The sequence below is a fragment of the Carcharhinus amblyrhynchos genome, chromosome 26, assembly GCF_965287045.1.
Source record: "Carcharhinus amblyrhynchos chromosome 26, sCarAmb.v2.hapA, whole genome shotgun sequence".
Lineage (NCBI taxonomy): Eukaryota > Metazoa > Chordata > Chondrichthyes > Carcharhiniformes > Carcharhinidae > Carcharhinus > Carcharhinus amblyrhynchos.
This window is the reverse complement of record NC_137349.1, coordinates 25,298,408-25,322,083: the sequence shown is the minus strand read 5'-3', so window position 1 is coordinate 25,322,083 and position 23,676 is coordinate 25,298,408. Positions and strand designations below refer to the sequence as shown.

The window sequence follows — 23,676 nt, the reverse complement described above, 5'->3', positions numbered from 1 at the left end:
GAGGGGCAGCATAGTGGTTAGTTAGCACTGCTGCCTCATCACAGCGGGGCTCGGATTCCGTTCCGGCCTTGGGATGTGGAGTTTGCAAGTTCTCCCCATGTCTGTGTGGGTTTCCTCCGGGTGCTCTGGTTTCCTCCCACAGTCCAAAGATGTGTGGGTTCAGTGGATTGGCTATTGCCCCTTATTGACCCAAGGTGTGTAGTTTAGATGGATTAGCCATGGGAATTGTGTGGGGGTTATGCGGTAGAGTTGGAGGGGGTGTTTAAGGAGGGCCTAGATAAGATAATCTGTCAGAATCGGTGCAGACCCAATGGGCCGAATGGTCTTCTATATTGTAGGGATTCTGTGAATCACTGGGAGAGAAAAATTTGCATTTGTATAGCACCTTTCATGACCTCTGGATGTCCCAAAGTGCTTCATGACAGTGAGCGCACTTCAAAGAATGCATCATGGCTATAATGCGGGAACCTTGGTGGCAGAAAGGCACAGCAAGCTCCCACAAACGACAGTGTGGTAATGGCCAAGTCATCTATCTTTGGCGATTGAAGGGAAAATATTGGTCAGGACAGAGGGAACTTCCTGTGAATATTTAAAAAAAAAAATTGGTATCCAATATTTTAAAAGAAGACTTGTGTCTTTGTGCCTTTCTCGTCTGCATCACTTGGCTTTTTAGTAGCAATTTTTGTGCCAGTGTTTTCCATTATAAATCCCAGGGGCTGAGGGTGATGATGAAAACTGCCAATGTTAGTTCATGCGCAGATGAGTGGCCTTGTATCTGCTGGGGGCTGCTGACGAGATTCGGGGGAGGGGGGTGGGATGGAGGTGGGACCGTGCAGCAGGGCATGTGAAGAATTGGGGACGGAGGGCTGGTGGGTTGTCTGTCAAAACAGCTCTCGTTTTTTTTTAACAAAAGGGCTTGTGAGGCTCGTCAGCGCTCCCGGGCCAGCGGGGAAGCCTGCCAAGTGAGGTGGAAAGAAATTTCTGAGCCGAGGTTAATAAGGCAGAGCTGATAAGACAAGCTGAGACTGGAGTAAGTCGAGTGCCTGGAGCTGTGCGATTTGCCACAGTACCCACAGTGGTGGTGAGACAGAGTAGTGTTAGCTTTTCTTCTGAAATGAATAGACGTGGGTGATGCTACTAGGCGTTACCCATGTTACAACAGTATCACCAGACTTGGTGAAAAGAGGAAGCCATGGCAGGGGAATGTTCCCGAGGGCGTTTCTGGCATTGAACGACTGTTTATTATCTGAGTTTAGTGGGTTTGTTTAAACAATTATAAAAAATTATATATATAAATTTCAGCAGTGTGAAAGGAAAAGGTGACCAAAAGGGTGACGGTGGTTAGCATTGCTGACTCCCAGCGCTGGGGACTTGGGTTCGATTCTGACCTTGGGGGTCGCTGTCTGTGTGGAGTTTGCACATTCTTCCCGTGTCTGTGTGGGTTTCCTCTGGGTGCTCAGGTTTCCTCCAAAGGTGAGCAGGGTAGGTTGATTGGCCATGCTAAATTGACCCTTAGTGTCCCAAGATGTATAGGTTGAGGATTAGCGAGATAAATATGTGGGGTCAAGGGCATAAGGCGGGGGTGAGCCTTAATAGGATGTTCTGTTGGCAATTTGGTGCAGGCTTGTTGGGCCAAATGACCACCTCCTGCAGTGTAGGGATTCTATGAAAAGAATTTGAGCTGTTTATTCAGTGACATTTGCCCCCGATTGGGAGCTTTCAAAATAAGACAGCAGTTTGTGCTTGAGGGTTGCTGGCTGAAGATTTTCTAACTTGTATGTATATACTGGCTCAGGGTTGACATCAATCCTCCTCTGTCCTTTCTTTTAAGTTTAACCTTTATTTCTTAGTGTCACAAAGTAGTCTTGCATTAACACTGCAATGAAGTTACTATGAAAATCCCCTAGTCGCCACACTCCAGCCCCTGTTCGGGTACACTGAGGGAGAACTTAGCATGGCCAATGCCTCTAACCAGCACATCTTTCAGACTGTGGGAGGAAACTGGAGCACCTGGAGGAAATCCACGTAGACACGGGGGAAAACCATGCAGGCTCTGCACAGACAGTGACCCAAGTTGGAAATCGAACCCAGGTCCATGGCAGTGTGAGACAGCAGTGCTGATCACTGTGCAATCCTAACCTGCAAACCATTCCAGTACACCAGTGGCTGGCAGGAAGAGTGGGTGTGTGTCCTGGTCAACTCTGGAAAGAAAGGTGGACGGTCACCATCACTTCCCTTAGCGCTTGACCTGTAACTGAGGTTCCCGGTGATGAGAAGCTGCAGTGCTTGCCACTGTGCTGCCAATTCTTCAGCAAATTCACACTTGTAAAATTTAACACAGTGGATCTTTGAGTCGAAACTCAGTGATTGCAGTCAGGTGTTAAGCTTGTAATGGGTACTTCAGCCTGTGAAAAAGTCAATGTGCAGCACATTTCTATATGTCTGCACAGCAAGAAACATTCTGATTAGCTGAAATGCTCCAGCACTTGGAGCATTTATTGCACTCTTATTCTTTCTACCCTTCCCCCACCAGCACCAAAGGTCTTTGAGTTGGCTTGTTGGTTTTTTTATTCATTCATGGGATGTGGGTATTGCTGGCTATGCCACCATTGCCCATCCCTACTTGCCCTTCAGGTGGTGGTGAGCTGCCTTCTTGAACCGTTGCAGTTCCTGAGGTGTAGTTACACCCAGCTTGCTGTTAGGGAGCGAGTTCCAGGGTTATGACCCAGCAACAGTGAAGGAATGGCAATATATTTCCAAGTTGGGATGATGAGTGAGTTGGAGGGTGACTCCCAGATAGTGGTGTTCCAATGTGTCTGCTACCCTTGTCCTTCTAGATGGAAGTGGTCATGGGTTTGGAAGGTGTTGCCTAAGGAACCTTGGTGAGTTCCTGCTGTGCATCTTGTAGCTGTACGGCTACCACTGTATGTCGATAGTGGATTGATTGAATGCTTTTCAGCTATTTATTGATATACGCTGACAACTGATATTTATATTTAAAAATTGCAACAGCTCATGAACTGAGGTCAAAAGCTTACCTAAAAATGGACCTGTTCCATGCTCCAGTCATCTCATTAGGCTTTCCCTATCCTAAAGACCTTGACTTTCTCTCCTGCTAGAATTCCCCTTGTCTTTCTCTTGCTGCTTGCTCTCCTGTGCTGACTGTGCCTGTCCCGTGTTGCTATTATCATACTCAAACATGCTCACTGTCCTTTTCTCTCTGGTTCTCAAAGTGCCTCTGCATCTTCAGCTACTGCCCACGTGCCGTCTCAGCTTACCTGCAGCATGGAATCCAGTATCACAGCACTGTTATGGTGCTGAAGGGAAACAATTTGACACCTGCTCTCCAAAGGACCATTCTGACTCAATGCCATTCCTCTGCCTTCTCCCTGTATCCCACCACATTTGTTTCTATTCAAATAATCATCTAATGCCCTCTTTGAATACCATGTGAACCTGCTTCTAACACACTTACTTCCAGAGAGTGCATTCCAGACCCGAACCATTCATTACATGAGAGGGATTTTTAGACAATCACATTTGCTTATTTTGTAAATCACTTTAAATCTCTGCCCTCTGGTCCTTGATCCTTTACTGAAGGGGAATGGTTTCTCCCTATCTGCTCTGTCCAGCCCCTTCATGACTTTAAACATCTCTATCAAATCTCTTCTTAGCCACCTTCTTTCCAAGGAGAACAGTCCAGCCTCTCCGATCTATTCTGATAACTCATGTTTCCCATCCCTGACACCTCTGCAAACCTCTTCTTCACTCTCGCCAGTGTGTTCACATCCTTCCTATAGTGTGGTGGCCAGAACTTTACGCAATACTCTAACTAGTGTCCTGTAAAAGTTCAGCATAACCTCCTTGCTCTTGAATCTATGCCCTTATTAATAAAGCTCAAGAAACTCTATGCCTTATTAACTGTTTTCCCCACCTGTTCTGTCACTTTCAATGACCTGTGCACTTATTCACCCAGGTCCCTCTGCCCCTGCACCTGCTTTAGAGGCATACCCCTTATTTTGTATTGTCTCCATGTTCTTCTTACCAAAATACAGCACTTCACATCTCTCCACGCTGAACTTTATCTGCCCACTCCACCAACTTGTGTATGCCCTTTTGAAGTTCTATGCTGTCCTCTTCAAAGTTTACAATACTTCCAAGTTTTGTCTCACTTTGAAACTGTCTCTCGTACAGCAAGACCTGGATCATTAATATATATCAAGGAGAGCAAGGGTCCCAAAGCTGACCCCTGGGGAACACCACTACAAGCCTTTCCCCAGCCCAAAAAATATCCTATTGACCATTACTCTCTGCTTCCTATTATTCAGCTAATTTTGTATCCATTTTGTTGCTGTCCATTTTATCCCATGACCTATAACTTCTCTTGGGTCTATTGTGTGGTACTATATCGAATGCCTTTTGAAAGTCTTGAGCATACCACATCAGCATCACCCACTGACTCTTCAGTTACCTCTTCAAAAGAATTCCCATGTTCACTGAGCATGATTTCTCCTTTAGCAATCCACGCTAGCTCTTCCTAATCAACCCACATTTTTCCATGTGATTACTCCAGTATGGAGTATTCCAACAGCATTTCACAAAAACCTCCAACTATTCATCTTCATCAGCAAGGGAATCGAGGATTGTGGAGAGAAGGCGGGAAGTTGGCGTTCATAGAATCCTTATGGTATAGAAGGAGGCCATTCGGCCCATTTAGCCTGCACTGACAACACCTCCCCCCCCCCCCCCCCACACCACCGTCTTATCCCAGTAATCCCATGTAGTTACCCCACTAATTCCTCTTGCACTAATGAGCAACTTAGCACGGCCAATCAACCTAACACATACACTTTCAGACTGTGGGAGGAAACTGGAGCACCTGGAAGAAACCCATGCAGACATGGGAAGAATGTGCAAACTCCACACAGTTACCCGAGGCCGGAATCGAACCGGGGTCCCTGGCGCTGTGAGGAAGCAGTGCTTACCACTGTGCTGCCTGTTGAGGCTTATCATATCAGATCAGCCATGATCTCATTGAATGGGGGAGGCAGATTTGATGGGCTGAATGGCTTACTCCTGCTCCTATGTCTCGTGGTCATTTTATTCCACAGAAGTAAAAGCAACACTTCACTGCATGCATTTGTCCAAATTTTGCTCGAGTGCCATAAGTTCCAAACGAGATCATCAGCTTGTGAATATTTCCATATGCTCATGGGGTTCAGGAAAACTGGAATTCCTAAATGGACAAATTAAAATGAGTCTTGCAAGAGGCATATGGGGGGAAATAGGGTTAAAGATACAAAAAAGTGTGTTGGGGAGGAGGTTTGTTGAAGAAAGATGGATGTTCAGAAGGGGGCTGGGTAAGGGCTTTCTCAAAGTAAGTTATATCTAAGCCTCTTTTAAACTGTACCTATTGTCATGATGTAGAGAGAGATTTGTGCTTGTCAATGTCCCACAAACGGCAGTGAGAGAATTTGCCTTTTAAGCAACATGGGAGAACTACATTGCTTCTCTGTGCACAGGGCCTTGGAATGCTTTGCATCCTCCTACCACAGTGCAGCACTCCCCACAAACTGATATATCCACCGAAGCTTAAATTAACTGTATTCTTACTCAGGTGAGTGTTCTGGTGTTGAGCTTTCTCTAGTCAGTCGTGGGATGTGGGCATTTATTGTCCTTGAACTGATTGGCTTGCTGGGCCATTTTGAGAACCCCCCATATTGCTGTGGATGAGGTGAAGATTTTAAATCTCTCAGTAATCCATTCACCAGCAGCCTCTGTTGCTAGTCATTGAGCTATACTGCAAACATGAATATCGTCTAAAGGGGCTACAGGCTGGTTTACAAGTTGAAATCAAGCTGTACCCAATTAGCCAGGTAATTGTGTTATTTTAACAATTAGAATATTCTTTCAATTGCAACATCAAAGATGTCCGTAAAGCTGGCAGATTTCCTTCCCTAAAGGGCATTAGTGAACCACATGGGTTTTTACAATGGTTATCATTAGACTTCTAATTTTAGATTTTATTGGATTCAAAATTCACCATCTGCTGGGGTTTGGAGGGGCGGGTGATGGCGGGATTACTTTGGGTTATTCTGGATTGCAAGTCCAGTGACACTACCACTACGTCACTGCCTTCCCTAACATAGAAAACCCTCTCTCAGTTTGTCAAAGTTGAGAAATAGAGTAGGATGGATTAAAGATGAAGAAGAAAATCTGATGGATCGCGGAGTGGTTGTGAAATTAAATTAATACTTTGCCTTTTATGAAGGGTTTGACGCTACAAATATTTGTCTTGGATATTATTTGGGGAACAGCTGCCCTGATCCCACAAGCAGTTTGTGTTTCACATCTAGCAGTTTTCCTACGCTATTCAATATCTAATCATTACAGTGTAATGTGATTGGGGGAAGGGAGAGAACAATGAGCTTGTGATCGGAAATGGATATTGTGTCTTTTGCATGTGCCGTCATGCACACTCCTGTGCTCCAGTAGGCACATTAATAGATATATTAGTGAGAGCAGACCTGATGCAAATTATTATTCTGCTTTGTTTTCTGTAGAAGTGAAGGTAGAGGTGCAAACATTCCTCTGTAGCTGTAACACCATATTCTTCACCCTCTCCTTTCCATCTCTGTGTACTCTACCAATGGTAGGTTTTGTCTATATAGCACACATGAAACAATACTTTTCACTGTATCCCAATAGGTGTATAAATCAAATTCTTCAGCATCACTTCTCTCCTTGAAAAAATGAGACAAATATGATAAGACTTTAGTGGGCTGGCTTTTGGTGTTACCTAACACCGAAGTGGCATTGTGCCATTGGCACAGTGGTTAGCACTGCTGGCTGACAGTGGTAGGACCTGGGTTCGATTCCCGGACTGGGTCACTGTCTGTGTGGAGTTTGCACATTCACCCGGTGTCTGCGTGGGTTTCCTCCGGGTGCTCCGGTTTCCTCCCACGATCCGAAAGATGTGCTGGTTAGGTGGATTGGCCATGCTAAATTCTCCCTCTGTGTACCCAAACAGGCGCTAGGGGATTTTCACAGTAACTGCATTGCAGTGTTAATGTAAGCCTACTTGGGACACTAATAAATAACCTATCTTTCTTTGTAGACCACACTTGACTCCCAGAGGCCTTTCCTCCCCCAAACTCATGCTGCCCATTGCAGTCTCCTGTTTAGAGCCGAATGGACTCCTCCACTGCCACCACGCCTCTGCTGTGGAGGGAAGGTGCTTGCATTTTATTCTGGGACCTGAGCAGGCTCTCTCAGCAGACATGCTGTTGCTAGCTTCACCTGCAGAATCAACTCTTCCAAACGAGGAGCCAATGTTAAGTTGTTTGGTCTGAGATGAGATAATGAATAGCCTAATTTTCTTGTTGTCTGTGTAAATCTCTACAACTAACGTTTTAAGTCCCCCTCTATCTCGGAGGCTGGCTTTTTAAAGTGTGAAAATTCACCTTGTTCCAAAGTGTCGCTGTTAAACTGATTGCATTCCAAACTCCAACCACTTTCATAGAATTCCTGCAGTGCAGAAGGGCGGCCATTCAGCCTACCAACTCGCACAGCTAACGCCCTATCTCCCAAACCCCTCCCGTTTACCCCTCTAACCTATCGCAGGAACAACTTAGAATGGCAAATCCATCTAACCTGTGCATCTTTGGGACTGTGGGAGGAAGCTGGAGCACCCGGGGGAGGACGTGCAAACTCCACGTTTAAAAGTCGAAACACCCGGCTTGGTGACAATGGGGAAACCAAGGCTATGAAAGTGGAGTTGCCCCAAGAGTATAGAGAAGGGACCAGGGATGGAAATACAATCAGTTATATGTACCATCTGAATTATCTTTCATAAAATTATCAGGCGCTGGGCACAATGGGTAGTTGATCCGCTGTCGCCTTTTTTGTTTCTGTGCCCAAGATTATTTACCCCTCGAGCTGCCAAGTGGAAAAGGAAGCAGACACTCAAATGGTGAAGGAATTAGGAGAGGAAATAGCAGAATCTCTGACTCTAAACGATTGAGCTGTCGCCTCCGAGATCTAAATGCAGAGTCTTTGTTCTAGATTTATGACAGGGAAATGATCCTCGTAGCCACACAGCGATCTGTGGGAGACCTCCTGTTACAGCTGCTGCGTTCAGTCGCAGTGATTAGCAAATTGGATCATCCTTAACTTTGTGACAATTAGCTTGGTTCCTCACCTGAAAGACCACTTAATCATTTCTGCGATCTTCACTCCTGGTTTTATAGCTAACTGGCAACAGTCTTTCTTTGATCTCCTCCTTTACAGCCCTTTAGCAGTTACACTGCGCAGAGGAACAGACTGTGAATGAAGCAACGTCTTTTTAACTGAACTGGTCAAATATAAATTGGGGGAGGGGCTGTTGACAATTCAAACATTCAAATTTATGAGGGGAAGAGAAAGAGTGGATGGGATGAAATTGTGTCCTTCGAAGGATTTTAGACCCAGGGACATAAATTTAAGTGGCACAGTGGTTAGCACTGCTGCCTCATTGTGCCAGGGTCCTGGGTTCAGTTCCAGCCTCGGGTCACTGTCCGTATGGAGTTTGCACTTTCTCCCCATATCTGCGTGGGTTTCCTCCAGATGCTCCGGTTTCCTCCCACAGCCCATAGATCTGCGGGTTGGGTTGATTGGCTATGCTAAATTGACCTTTGTGTCGGGGGAAATAGCAGGATAAATATGAGGGGTTACAGGGTATAGGGTCTGAACAAAGAACAACCCAGCACGGGAAACAGGCCCTTCGGCCCAACGAGCCCGCGCCGCCGCATCACCCTACACCTATTCTACCCTGCGTGTCTACGAATGGAACCCCTAACTTAGCCAGTCTGGGTGGAGTTGTATCCAGTGCAGACTTTGAGCTGAGTGGTCTCCTTCTGCAACGTAGGGATTCTGATAATTGGCAGAAGGTATAGAGGGGACATGAGGAAGAACTTTTTTACACACAGTACTGGATCTCTGGAATTCACTGCCCAAGTTGGTGGTGGAGGCAGAGACCGTAAACTCTTTGGATTTTATAAAGCAAGGGAGGATGATTGTAAAAACCCTACAGTGCAGAAGGAAGCCATTCAGCCCGTCAAGCCCGCACCAACAACAATCTAACCCAGGCTCTATCACCGTAACCCCACATGGCTCCCTGACTAAGGGACAATTTCACATGGCCAACCAACCTACTCCGCGCATCTTTGGACTATGGAATCTGCACCTTTAAATGCTGTAAGTGCCAGGGCTATGGGTCAGGTGCAGGAAGGTGGGATTACAAAGGGTACCCAGGTGCCCTCAATATGGCATGAACAAGATGGCTCAAATGGCCTCTGCTGTAACTTTATGGTTCCAGGCAAGCTGGGATTGGAGGTCGCAGATGCATTGAGGTTTGAAGGGAGCAGAGTTGGGATTCAATCCGAGGGGGATGCTAAACTGCCACTAATGGAGAAGGTGTGCATCACCTGTTAGAGAGTTAAAGCTGGCCTCCTTGTGAGCCTCATCCCAGTATGGGAATGAATCCCCAACCAACATAATGGTGAAAACCTGATCCATAATGAATATTTTGGAAAAATTAGAATTTAAAAGATTATGTATGGGGGAGAGATGGGTAGGAGAGGAGTAGGGGGCTAAATCTAAATGCTTGCAAGCTGGTACAGGCACAAGGGGGCTGTGCAATTCTGTGTTGTAGAGCTAAAGTGACAGCATAACGGGGAAATAAATTGTGCCTGATGACCGATATTTGAGTGTCGGAATCACCCAAGATGAACGCTTAAGGAGCACATTTGAAAACAAGTCTGTGATGTTGAGGCATTCTGTCAGACTCACAGCTGGAACCCTGCTTGGCCAGGCAATATATTCCTCGCTGTGTGACGTGGCCAGACTAGAATGTACTTTCCAATTACCATCAGGTGTGAAAAGAAGCAAACTCTTTAAGTCAGCAGGTCAAACCACTGCAACTCTGTATGAAAGAATTAAGTCTTTTGATGGGCTCGAGCCCTTCAAAGGAAATGGCGTCAGGTGGAAGACATTCTAGAGGATATAACATTTGAGAATTCTTGGGCGAGTGCTATTTAAGATTGGCATCATTGTTATAGGACTGTGCCATTTATTAAATTGATGGCTAATGCAGTCAAAGCTGAAAAGAGCTGCTGTTCTCTACTTGTGTTCTGCATTAAGAGAATTCTCCATGTCTTTGGCATCTCCAGATTCAGTCTCTTCATTATCCTCCGCTATCTTCGTGGTCCACATAACTCACTCCCAAAACTATTCTGTTAACCCGTTAGACTACACTTCACAGGCGTGTTCTAAACAAATTGACCTTGAGCTGCACAACCAGATGTTAAGACAGCCTTGGATGGCACAGTGGTTAGCACTGCTGTCTCACAGCACAGGAAACCAGGTTTGATTCCAGCCTTGGGTGGGTGTCTGTCTGTGTGGAGTCTGCACGTTCTCCCCGTGTCTGCGTGGGCTTTCTCCGGGTGCTCCAGTTTCATCCCACAGTCCAAAGATGTGCAGGGTAGGTTGGGCATGCTAAATTGCCCCCTTAGTCAGGGGACTGTGTGGGGTTGGTGCCTCCGGTGGGATGGTTGTCGGTGTGGGCTTGATGGGCCGAATGACCACCTTCTGCCCTGTTGGTGTTCTATGTTCATCCTCGTGTGCTTCGTAAAATCCAGTTTGCTCAACAGTCGGCTGTTGGATCCTTTCCCATTGGCAATGTTTCCATCATATCAGTCATTCAGGCCAGCATTTCAGTTAGGAGTAGGACTGGGTTGTTTGGCCTATCGATTGTGCTCTGCCACAGCCTCCCCACTGTACTTTCAGCCAGCCTTTCATCCTTCCCACACACTGAGCCTCTGGCCTTTGGTTCATTCCACTCCCCTCACATCTGTGCTTGGAAATCCACTATAAAATGTCTTGATTAGTGTTCACTGTAACAACACTTTTTATCTAGACCTTTTAATCAGCGAGGGGTCTAGCTTTCCAGTTGCAATGCTACTGGACGAAAATCATTCCAATGCACTATAGAATCCCTGCAATGCCGGAGGAGGTCATTTGGCCCATCAGGTCTGCACCTATTCTCTGAATCACATCTTACCCAGGCCGACCCCTATCTCTGCGTATTTACCCCGCTAAACCACCTAATCTGTATACCAATGGCCTGAGAGGAAACGGGAGCACCCAGAGGAAACTCATGCAGCCTCGGGAAGAACGTGCAGACTCCGCACAGTCACCCAAGGCTTGAATTGAACCTGCGTCCCTGGTGCTGTGAGACACAGTTTAAAAAAAAACTCTCAACACCAGGTTAAAGTCCAACAGGTTTATTTGGCAGCACAAACTTTCGGAGTCTCAGGTTCCTTCATCAGGTGAGTGAGGACTTGTGTTCACAAACATGTCACATGCATAGACACAAACTCAGTTTACAAGAAAATGGTTGGAATGCCTGTTTTTACAGGTAATCAAGTCTTAAAGATACTGTGAGGCAGCAGTCTAACCATTGTGCCACCCATTAAATACTGTGGCTATGATATATTGTAGGGATGGAGGCCAGAAATTTCCTCGTGTTCAGGGGAAGCTGGACCTTGTGGAGGCCCAATGATTGCTTGAGAAGGTTTAGCTTGATCTACCTGCTTCCAAGCAGCGCAAGTTCCCCTGGCTTAACAGCATTGAACAGGAGTCTAAGTATGTTGGATTGATTCCCCACCTTGCTTGAGCCAGCAGCCTCAATTCCAGTGAAATTGGAGGTGGGACACTGACGTTCCAGGTTTTATCTGTACCTGACCATTGAAGATGGCGAGGGTTTGGGAGTGAGATGTAAAAATGGAAGTCTGCGTTTTGAAGAGAGTGCTGAAGGAAACTGCGATGACGATAAATATCGGGTCCAGTTTTAACCGAGTGGGTTAAAATCTCACTCACTTTGTTCTGAAACCATGAACCTAATTTACATTGGTTTCTCCCGATAGAGTTGTATGTAAATAAAATGCCAGAGGTGGGGGAGGGGCGAAGAAAGACGAGTTTGTTCTTTCAAATCGCACGCACGCAATCATTTCTCTTTAAACATCGCTCACGGGCAATAACAGTCATTGAGGCAAAATTGCACCTTTTGAGTATTTGGGTTGGGAATTCGGCACAATACGAGCCAAGGGCAAAAATGCTGGCCTGTGCTGGTGTTGGAAACAAGTTGAGATGATGAATTCAGAGTAGCAGCAGAAACCTAATGCCTTTTTAATCATGTACTGCTGCTAATAAACTAAATAGGCATGTTTAGGGTTTTCCCACTGCAGATAGTGAGTCTTAGAATGCAATATTCCTCTCTGCTTTCAGACCATTATCTCCCATATGTTTTCCTAATTCCCCTCTCGACACCTCAAACTACTCACAATCAGAATTCCCTGTGAACAGATGACAGTCCAACCCGAGGGCGCTTTTGCACCAGGAAGTCAAACTGATGGTGGACATTTTCTCTTCATCAGATGCACCCCTGTATTATAAAGAGCACCATCACTGCATCAGTGATGAATCCGCCATCAGCTAAGGCGGTCAGTGTGAAGTAAATTTTGAAATCAGTCTCTGATGTCCAATTTTTCTGCGAGGTGTGGTTGACGCTGGCAAGGGCAGCATTTATTGCTCTTTCCCGAGATCGATCAAGTTTATCCAATAAAAGGCGCCAAAGATAGCAAAGGGAAGAGCAGTGCGTAAGATTTGATTTATTATTGTCACATGTGTTAGCATACAATGAGGAGTATTGTTTTTGGTGCGCTATACAGACCAAGCACACTGTTCATAGAGAAGGAAAGAAGAGGGTGCAGAATGTAGTGTTAGCCATAGCTAGGGTACAGAGAAAAATCAACTTAACACGAGGTAGGTCCATTCAAAAACCTGATGGCAGCAAGGAAGAAGCTGTTCTTGAGTTGGTACACTTTTGTATCTTTTTCCCAATGAAGAAGGTGGAATTGTGTTGGCTGCTTTTCTGGGACAGCAGGAAATATAGACAGTCAATGGATGGGAGACTGGTTTGCATGATGAACTGGACTTCGTTCACGACCCTTTGTTTCTAGAGGTCTAGGACAGAGCAGGAGCCATACCAAGCTGTGATGCAACCAGAAAGGATGCTTTCTATGGTGCATCTGTATAGAAGTTGAGAATTGTAGAGGACATGCCAAATTTCCTTAATCTTCTGAGAAAGTAGAGACGTTGGTGGGCTTTCTTAACTATAGTATTGGCGTGGGGGGTCAGGACAAGTTGTTGGTGTTCTGGACACAGGACACACATTTTAAGATGTGGTAGGTCATGTTAAAAACCCGGCGTGTTGAAGCTTCGTTTACCCCTGACGGCACCACGCCGCCATTTTGTGGGAAGGAGCACGTAACTACAGAATGTTCTCACAGAACGCCCCATGCCTGTCTGCCTCTTATTGTGGTTTTCTTTCTTGCGGTTACTTACAGTGCACCGTACAGGTTAAGTTGGAACTTGGCCACCGTGCCCAGCTGCGGAAAAAGCCCACCACTGAAGGATTCACCCATGACTGGATGGTGTTCGTCAGAGGACCAGAACAAAGCGATATTCAGCACTTTGTGGAAAAAGTGGTATTTCGATTGCATGAGAGTTTTCCAAAACCCAAACGAGGTGAGCAGCACTTTTGAAGAGTGTTTTTAAATTCTGTTTTGGGAACGTTCTGATTTCTTTCAAGTTTTTTTTTAAGATTCTGGTTGGGTTTGGGATTGGTTAGGACTGGAGGTGGGCTTAAGGAAATAATAACGACATTTGACAAAACTAGTTCTGCCTCGCTGGGGCAATTGAACTAAGGATTGTAGACCGCCAGTCTCCAGCATTTTTATTCCTTATATAATTATTTCTCTTCTGTCCTCTAACACTGAAAGGAATTGTTTGTACCCACACATATTGCTGTTCCATCACTGATAGAACAGACATGACGTTCTTGTTTTGAAGGCCAGTGGATTTGAAGGAGCTGAAATTCCTTTTAAAAACCTCTTTGATCTTTTCTCTCTCTGTCTTTTTCTCATTCTTTCAAGGTTAGTACAGGTACATTCTCCCCATTCTGTCCCAACTGCAGACTGTTTACGAATCAGCCCTGTGCTCGCTGACCCGCATTGGCTCCTAGTTCAGTCAGGCCTCAATTTTAAAACACTAAGCTTTTTGTTCCAAACCTTCTGTGGCCACACCCTTCTCTGGCTCCGTGACCACCTCTGGCTCTGCAATGCTCCAAGAACACAACGTTCCTCCAGTTCTGACCTCTGGTCACCCTGAACTTCCTTTGGCCGTCAGTAAGAGCCTTGTCTTCAACTGCTGAGATCCAACGTTCTGTCACTCCCTCCATATAACCCTTTATGCTACCTTTTCCTCCTTTTTAAAGCCCTTCTTGAAATCATTCCTTTGACCTGAATTTTGGTCATTTGCCCTAATGCCTCTGTTATTTTCCTCAGTATTTGTCTGATTCTGATTTTGTGTAACACCTTGGGATATTTTACTATGCTGATGGTGCTACTTACATGTAAGTTGTTAATTTGTCTATTTTCTCTCTCTATTTGATCTCTTGTCCGCTGTTTGTTCCCCCCAATTATTATTGTACTTTTTTCTCAATTCCTGTTTTCCATTGTTTTTGCCCTCTTGTTTTCCTTTCAAGGCCTTTACCTGTCCTTCCCTGCCTCTGTTCATGCCTTGCCTTTAATTGATTTTGTCAAATCAAATAATTTGATTTTGTCAAATCAAATAATTTCGCCTTTTTTAAAAGGCAAAAAGCTGCAGCATGCTACGGTGCAGAGGGACCTGGAGGTCCTTGTGCACGAATCGCAAAAACCCAGTCTGCAGGTGCAGCAGGTGATCAAGAAGGCGAATGGAATGTTGGCCTTCATAGCGAGGGGGATAGAATATAAAAGTAGGGAGGTCTTGCTGCAATGGTACAGGGTACTGGTGAGGCCACAACTGGAGTACTGTGTGCAGTTTTGGTCGCCGCATTTGCGGAAGGATATATTGGCCTTGGAGGGAGTGCAGAGGAGGTTCACTAGGCTGATACTGGAGATGAGGGGGTTGGACTATGAGGAGAGATTGAATAGACTGGGTCTGTACTCATTGGAGTTTAGAAGGCTGAGGGGGGGAAATCTTGTAGAGACATATTAGATAATGAAGCGGATAGGTAGGGTAGAGGTAGAGAGATTCTTCCTGCTTAGGACAGCAGAACTAGAGGGCACAGCCTCAAAATAAGGGGGAGGGGGTGCAGTTTAGATCGGAGTTGAGGAGGAAGTTCTTCACTCAAAGGGTGGTGAGTTTCTGGAATTCTCTGCCAGTTGAAGTGGTGGAGGCTACCTCGCTGAATATATTTAAGTCACGGGTAGATAGATTTCTGATAGACAAGGGAATTAAGGGTTATGGGGAGAAAGTGGGAAAGTGGAACTGATCCACTTCAGATTAGCCATGATCTTATTGAATGGCGGGGCAGGCTCGAAGGGCTAGATGGCCTACTACTCCTCCTATTTCTTAGGTTCTTAAGTGTTTTGCTTTCCTGTTGCAGCAGTTCTCCTTCATAATCTATTGCTGTATCTATCTGCCTGCTTTCTTCTTCCATTTACTTGTTGCCTCAGTGCGCAGATGCAAACTCTTTTTTGTCTTCATCCCATCCACTGCATCTGATATTTTGTCATTCCTGAGGCTGCCTCAACACTGTCTTTCTGGTCCCTGCTGTCACCTTCCATACTCTGCAGTGCTGACCCTTGCCCCCGGCCCAGCCTCATGTGAACCTGTGAACTTGCGTCTCTGTTGAAACTAGTACTTGAACTGATTTGTCATTGTTTCTTGGCCACCATCCTATGTTGTACACATGTACCTTTTGGTAAACAGAGCCAGATAAAGCCATTCAGTCTATCAGCCCATTTTCTTCAGAGTTAAAGCATGATGGACTATCATTGACATTGCTGTCTACTTTAGAGAATTCCAGTTTTGTTACTGAACAACTTTGTACCCTTGGAAAGAAACGTTGCAACTTTCTCTAACTATCAGTTCAGTTTCTCAACAAATAGTGACCCTGCTCCATGTAAAAATCCCACTTTTGACCCCAGTTTCTCTGTCAAATTGTTGGTCCTCGCCTCCCCTGTCATGTCCCTTTTGTGTCTCTCTTCGCACCTCCTCCGTGTTTGTCTTCCTTCCCCATCACCCTGTTCTTCTATTGGCATCTTTCTGATAGTTACTCTCAACACTTTTTTTAACTTTTGGTTTTGGTTTTATCTGTGGAATTGAGTTTTTAATTTTATCTGTGGAATTGAGTTTTTAGTTTCAGGCAGCTTTTTATTTTCTGCTCAGTTGCCTGAAGTGTTCAGAAAGTTGCTGCCATTCGCTAGATAGGATTAATCCAAATGATCCATTCAAAAATACCCAAATGGTAAGTCAGTATAAGTGGAAGTTGGTGAAAAGTCAATTTAGAGTGAATACTGGGGGGAAAAAAAATACTTGTTTTAACAATCTACCAAGCAAGGTGTGAATTTTTTAGCCAAACAGGTGGTAGATTCTTTGGAGTAATCCAGGGGTGGCACAGTGGTTAGCACTGCTGCGCCTCAATGCCAGGGATCCGGATTCAGTTCCTGGCTTGGGTCACTATGTGGAGTTTGCATGTTCTCCCCGTGTCAGCGTGCGATTCCTCTGGGTGCTCCGGTTTCCTCCCACAGTCCAAAGATGTGTGGGTTAGATGGATTGACTGTGCTAAATTGACTTAGTGTCAGGAGGACTAGCTAGGGTAAATACATACAGTTATGGGGATAGGGCCTGGGTGGGATTGTAGTTGGTGCAGACTCAATGGGCCGAATGGCCTCATTCTGCAGTGTGGGGTTTTTATGATTATCATCTCCACCCCACTGACCCCATTACAGGGGTAGTAGACTTTGTTTTTCACTCACCCATCTCTTTTTTTTTCTTAAATTTAATTACTCTCTCCACCCTCTAACTATCTGGATTTCCTGCTGATTGCCCAGTATTCACGTTGTTGCACTCCTGCATCTTTCCCAAACCCTGACATGACGCTTTCTCCTACTTCTCGATTAAGCAACCTTACTGTCAAGGGGGGGGCGGGGGGGTGGCGTTGTGACAAGTGACCCCATAGTGCAGGTAGCTACTAGTCTGAATCCAGGTATGTTCATTCAATCCCTGACCTCTCCGCTTGGTCTCCTTAACTTTGTATTTCCTGACCAAATGCCATGATTAAATTATCTCTCACTCCCCATGCTATCTCTAACACTTGCCAAATGTCTCTTACACCTCCTAATGAAAACTGACTTATTCAATCTAACTTGTCCTCTATTTAAATTGATCAATTCATGGTACTATTAACTATTAGGGGTGGAACAGTGGTTAGCGCTGCTGCCTCACAGCACCAGGGACCTGGGTTCAATTCCAGCCTTGGGTCACTGTCTGTGTGGAGTTTGCATGTGCTCCCCATGTCTGCGTGGGTTTTCTCTGGGTGCTTCGGTTTTCTCCCAAAGATACACTGGTCAGGTGAATTGGCCATGCTAAATTGGCCCTTAATGTTGCAAGATGTATATGGATTAGCAGGGTTGGTGGGGTAAAATATGTGGGGTTACTGGGATAGGGCCTGGGTAAGGGTCGGTGCAGACTCAACGGGCTGACTGGCCTCCTTTATATGCTGCAGAGATTCTATGAACTGTTATCGGTATTACATCTTTTGCTAATCAGGCCTACGTTTGCGCCGAGTCCCCCATCTGTCCTGAATGATTGAACAGTCTGTTCAAGCAGTACGCTATAGACAGTCAAAGCGATCCCACAGCCACCTGATAGACAAAAACTCCTCAGTGCTGCCATTTCCAGTTGTGAATGCTGGTGGGCAATTAAAATAACGGGGGGGAGAAGACTCCTTGAACATCTCCGTCCTCAATGATGGTGGAACCCAGCATAAGGCGTGGCTGAGGCATCTGCAGTTGCTTTCAATCAGTGGATGATCTATCTCAACCGATCTCCCTGAGGTTTCCAGCGTCACTGGTGACAGTCTTCAGCCAATTCACTTCACTTTGTCATACAGAGCACACCAGATAGGACAGAGACTGGCCCCAACAACAACATTGAGGAGCTCTTTTACAATGGGGGAGTGTGGGAATTGAACAGGGTCGGAGCCAGCTGTTCACTGGTTGGAGTCATACCTGGCACAGAGTATGATGGTCACGATTGTTAGAGACCATTCATCTCCATCCCAGGATATCACTGCAGGGGTTCCTCAGGGTAGTGTCCTAGGCCCAACCATCTTCAATGCTTCATCAATAACCTTCCCTCTGTTATATGGTCAGAACTGGGGATGACCGCACAATATTCAGTTCCACACTCATGTCTATTCAGGTAATGAAGCAGACCACCACTATCCAAGACAAAGCAGTTTACTTGATTGGCATTCCGTTCACCACCTTTAAATATTGATTCCCCCCACCCTTCAACCACTGGTACATCATGGCAGCAGTGTGTGCCATCTAGAAGATGCACTACAGCGACTCACCAATAATTCTTCAACAGCACCTTCCAAGTCTGCAGTCTAGATGAACAAGGTTAGCAGGCCTGTTTTCAAGCCCCAGTCCCCTCCCAAAGTCGCATACCACCTGACATGGAAACATATCACCATTCCTTCATTGTGGCTGGGTCAAAGTGCTGGAGTTTCCTACATAATGACATGAGTTAAAGAAGTGGCTTTCCCCCCAGACTCACGAGAAACTAAGAATGGGCAACAAACGCTGACCTTGACAGGCGTCACACTCATCCCATGAATTACAAAAAACTTAATGTGCACGAGATCAGTTAACCTGATTTTTCAGCTAATTTCTTAGATCTTTTCCTTATTTCATGTTGAAACTTGAATTAGATAATTTCCTCATCTCTGGGGTTCTTCTGATTAGTATCTCACATTAGACTCTTTCAGAATATCTTGCAACAAATTACACACTGCAAATATCTCAATTCTTTTTGATGCGAATCGTCAAACTGGGATGGCCTTTTAGAATTAGGTGGATTGGCCATGCTAAATTGCTCTTTGGTGTCAAAGAAATGTAGGTTAGGTGGGTTGGCCATGGTAAATGTGCAGTTATGGGGATAGGGTGGAGGGGATGGCCTGGGTAGGATGCTCTTTTGGAGAGTTAGTGCTGTCGCAGTGGGCTGAATGGCCTTCTGCACTGGAGGGATTCTGTGGTTCTTCTCCCATCTGAATGGGTATCTTACTGATCTGAGTGTTCCTGATTTTTGTCATCTTTGGCACGACAAATCCTGAAGCTCACTATTGACCCTACATTTTTATTGGGTAATGCATCTCGCTTTATCATGCCTGCTGTCTCAAAAGATTTTATTGCACTTGGCAATTATCAGTCTCGTGCTTTTTGAGCCAACTTTCCCTCTGCTCGTATCCTCCAAAGGGCAGTGTTGTAGTTTTATTGAAAGAAGTTATAACTGCCTTGTTGCTTTTCCCTCAGCTGCTGTTCAGCCATTGCTAAAATTCCAAACATGCTGAGAATTCTCTACTGACCTATTTTCATAATTAATTTACGAGTGCTCCCAGAGATACTTCTGAGGGTTTGGCTCCGTTTTCTCTGCCAACTAGAATCTTGATGTTCTTAGTAAATGATCACGCCTTCATGACTTCATTCTAAGCAGTGTCACGATGCTAAGAATATTTGGATCGCATTACATGGAAGAAACCTTGTGCGCACATTCTCCTGCCAAAGTTTATTAGTGTCACAAGTAGGCTTCATTAACGCTGCAATGAAGTTACTGTGAAAATCCCTTAGTCACCACACTCCTGTGGTGCCTGTTTGGGTACACTAAAGAAGAATTTAGCGTGGCCAATGCATCTGACCAGCATGTCTTTCGGACTGTGGGAGGAAACTGGACCATTTGGATGAAACCCACGCAGACACGGGGAGAACATGCAGACTCCACACAGACACTGATCCAAACCAGGAATTGAACCCAGGTCTCTGCTGAGGCGCAGCAGTGCTATAACCACTGTGCCGCCCCTTAAAAGACCACTCGAATCTCCCTTGTCGCCATTATTGAAGACATTGCTTTGTTTTGGTGCTCAGATGCATTAATAGTTGATTTGCAAATGCTTCCAAAACCTTCCAAAGAAATCTTTGTGGGAGGTGAGACACTGTCTAAACAGGAGATTCTGGTGCACTCATGGTTTCCTCATTGCTCAATGTTGGATTGACATTCGACTTGAGCTCATAGAGAAAGAAGGTAGGCTGGGATTTTCCAGACCTGCCACAAGGGTCACACCGAGCCAGGTAGAAATCCATAGAGAAAGCTAAGATACAATGTAAAATCAAACTGAAATGGGCCTAAAAGGAGGATGATAAGACTTCAATTTGTAGGGGCGGCATCTCTGTCTGCCTTAAAACGGGTAGCATGGTGGCCCTGTGGTTAGCACTGCTGCCTCACAGCGCCGGGGTGTGGGTTTGATTCTCGGCTTGGGTCTTTATGGAGTTTGTTCATTCTCCCCGTGTTTGCGTGGGTTTCCTCCGGATACTCTGGTTTCCTCCCATGGTCGAAAGATGTGCAGTCTAGGTGGATTGGCTAACTTGACCCATGTGTCGGGGAGACTAGCTAGGGTGGATGCATGGGGTTGCGGGGATGGGCCCTGGGTGGGATTGTTTGTTGGTGCAGACTGGATGGGCTGAATGGCCTCCTTCTGCACTGTAGGATTCTGTGACTTTATGAAAACGGCAATCCTAGGATCAACTGCACCAAATTGATATTCTTTGGTGTTGCTGTTTCAGAAGATGATAGGCCGGGTTTTCTCGGACCCTGTGAGGTGGATGGTGAGCCAGGCAACAGACCATTAACTTTCGGCATGAGCAGAAAGTTCCGGCTTTAGTGTTCTGTTTAGGATGTTTTTTAAGTTACTAAATGGAATTGGGGCACAAATGTCTTTCTCCACTGCGGAATGTCAAACGTCAAGAGCGTGTATGATTGGCAAAACGCAAAGAGCTCAATTTAAAAAAAAGATTTCAGAAGATGCAGAGGCGACTTTCCAGAATGGTATGAAGGGTAGAAAATCAAAAAAAACCTGTTAATTTTTCCCCTTGGAATAGGAAAGGTTTAGGGCAACTTTAACACTGCTCAAAATCGGGATTGGTTTTGATGAGAGTAAATGAAGATTGATGTCAGAACAGAGGGATTTATGGTAATTGGCAAACAAACCAGATGCACCATGAGGAAATCTGATTTTTTTGTTTTACTTATTATGGTCTGGAAAGTAATGCCTAAAAGGTGAGTGAAAGCAGGTTCAATTACAACCATCAAAACAGTATTGGATAACCATCTGAAAATTTGCAGGATTCTGGGGACAGAGTAGGGAGAATGGGATAGCTCTGAGTCACCACAGACATGATGGATAAAAATGGTCTCCTCTTCCACTATGTTTTTTTAGAATCTATTTTTATTCCCCACTCAACAAAGGCTGGGCTGTAGTCAGTGAGGGGCAGTTGAAAGAAGCACTTGAAGGCTTCTTTCAAAAACACACACACACACACACACACACACACACACACACACACACACACCCCAATTCCCCCACACCACCTGCAAGGAACAGGTGGATTACAAGACCGATTTTTTTTTTGTTTGTTTTTTGTTCTTGCAGATGAGTGCGTCCCCCAAAGTGCTCTCCCATGGCACATATCTGTTTCTGGAAAATGAGACGCTCCGACCAGTTCTCACATCTCAAACACTTTACCGGATGTGCAAGAGGACAAGACTTGGTCCACTTTTATTAACAAGCTCAATAAATATTAACACACAGTTACTTTTACCAAATTATCTAATTTCTATCTGCCTAATGTTCTAATACTACTTGCACCAATGATCTTGACCGAGCCATGGGTCCAATTATCTGAGTCTCTGCCATCTCAGGGTCGTCATCATTGAATCCCTGTAGTTAAGAAGGCCATTTGGCCCATTGAGTCTGCACCAACTCTCTGACAGGAGATCCCTCCCTGACCCTTTCCTGTAACTCTAAGTATTTACCCTGCTGATCCCCCTAACCTACTTATCTTGAGACACAAAGGCGCAACTTAGCATAGCCAATCCATCTAATCTGCACAAGCTGATTCTCGTACACCTTTTTCCAAAGAACAAAAAAAGAATTACAGCACAGGAACAGCCCTCTTGGCCCACCAAGCCTATCTGAAGGTATTGCTCGACTGAACTAAAACCTCCTACCCTTCTATGCCTAATCTTTTCATGTATTTGTCATAACATCTCTTAAAAGTCACTATTGTATCTGTTTCCACTACCTGGCAGTGAGTTCCAGGCACCCAGCACACTCTGGGGGGGGGGTGGGGACACACGGGACTTGCTTCACACATCTCCTTTAAATTTTGCCCCGCGCACCTTAAACCTATGCCTCTGGGTTGCCACTGAGTCTTGTCTATAGTCTTCACTGCAGGTCACGCCGAATCTTTGCTCCAAATATCTCCTCTTATCCCCTCCCTCATGTCCTTCCAGAAGGTTCCCTGGCCTCCAGCCGATGAGGTTACCAAGTTGAAATGAGGGACTACATGACCATCCGCCAAAAATGACCAGAGTCAAGTCCTTCCGACCTCTGCTGCTGGGGCATGCCCTGGCTTCCCCTGACCTGTATGTTTTTGGGCCTTGGCCTGTCCAGGTTCCCTGTGATTCTTGCTGTAGGAGCAGTTTGCTGCAGCAGTTTAATTTAGAGTCCAGATGTCCATGGGGCCTACGATTCAGACCATTGGCCATCTGGGCACAGTCTCTGCTCTTGATCGAGTGAGCATGAGTGAACTGGATCACACAACTCAAATCAAACTCCCACACAGGCAAACACCAGAATCACAGCAAATAGTCCTAACCACTAACCCAGCTTGTTCACGTGGCTTACCACATACACTTCGGCCACTAGCTTGGAAATTCTTAACGCCGTCTTCAACAGGGACTTGCCTTGCTAGTCTTCCACATAGACGCTGCTCCCTGTCTTTCTGTTCTCGTCCTCCACTATAGAGGATCCATCCATTAAAATGTTCAGGGCCTATTTCTCTACTTCCCGGATTCTCTTGGGTCCTGTCTCCTTAGACCCTCTTCTCCCCTCGCTCCACACCGATTTGTTATGACACACACAGTCCCTTGGGATCATTTGCCGCTATCTAGCACTTGAAGTTCCCCTCCATTGCTCAGGTTGTCAGCTGGGAAGGTGGGGGTCTTTGGTGTGCTTTAGCGTGTTGTTGCTGTCCTGGACCATGAGGGCCAACGTGCTGTACAATTTTCATTAACTCTCCCGCCTTTAATCCGGACATCCCACGATAACTGTTTGGGGTGTGTGTTCCATGAGAATGGTCAATGGATTCAGCCTAAAGATATAACAAATATTGTACGGCTCAGGAAACTGCCAGAAGATGTTGCTTGCACAGTGAGAAACCCTGTTTGGCTGGGGTTAGGAGCCAAGAGGCAGAGGCCACTGGACTGTGCCCCTCGTGGCGCTCCTGCAGTATTCCGGCCATAAGTGTGTTACCCGTGAACGCTACTTCTAGCGCAAAGGGGAGAGCCGGGTTTGGTATCTGCAGCGCTGGGTCCTACTTTAAATCCAAGTCCTCGCCTGCGTGTGCTACTTGGTTCATTCTTATGGGGCAATTTTCTATTAGGGCCCTGATAAGGGTGGCTTTGGCA

The 23,676-nt window shown here is 45.6% G+C and overlaps 1 protein-coding gene across 2 annotated transcripts in view; it reads left to right on the top strand.

Moving 5' to 3' along the window:
- Window positions 1-23,676, top strand: part of mllt1a (MLLT1 super elongation complex subunit a) — a 117,517-nt gene that overhangs the window by 25,384 nt on the left and 68,457 nt on the right. For both annotated transcript variants that reach the window (XR_013889491.1, XM_080212767.1), the window contains exon 2: window positions 13,446-13,626. Coding sequence is in view for 1 of the 2 variants with exons in the window: in XM_080212767.1 (XP_080068893.1) it covers window positions 13,446-13,626 (181 nt within the window). In the remaining variant the exon portion in view is untranslated. The remainder of the gene's footprint in view (window positions 1-13,445; window positions 13,627-23,676) is intronic.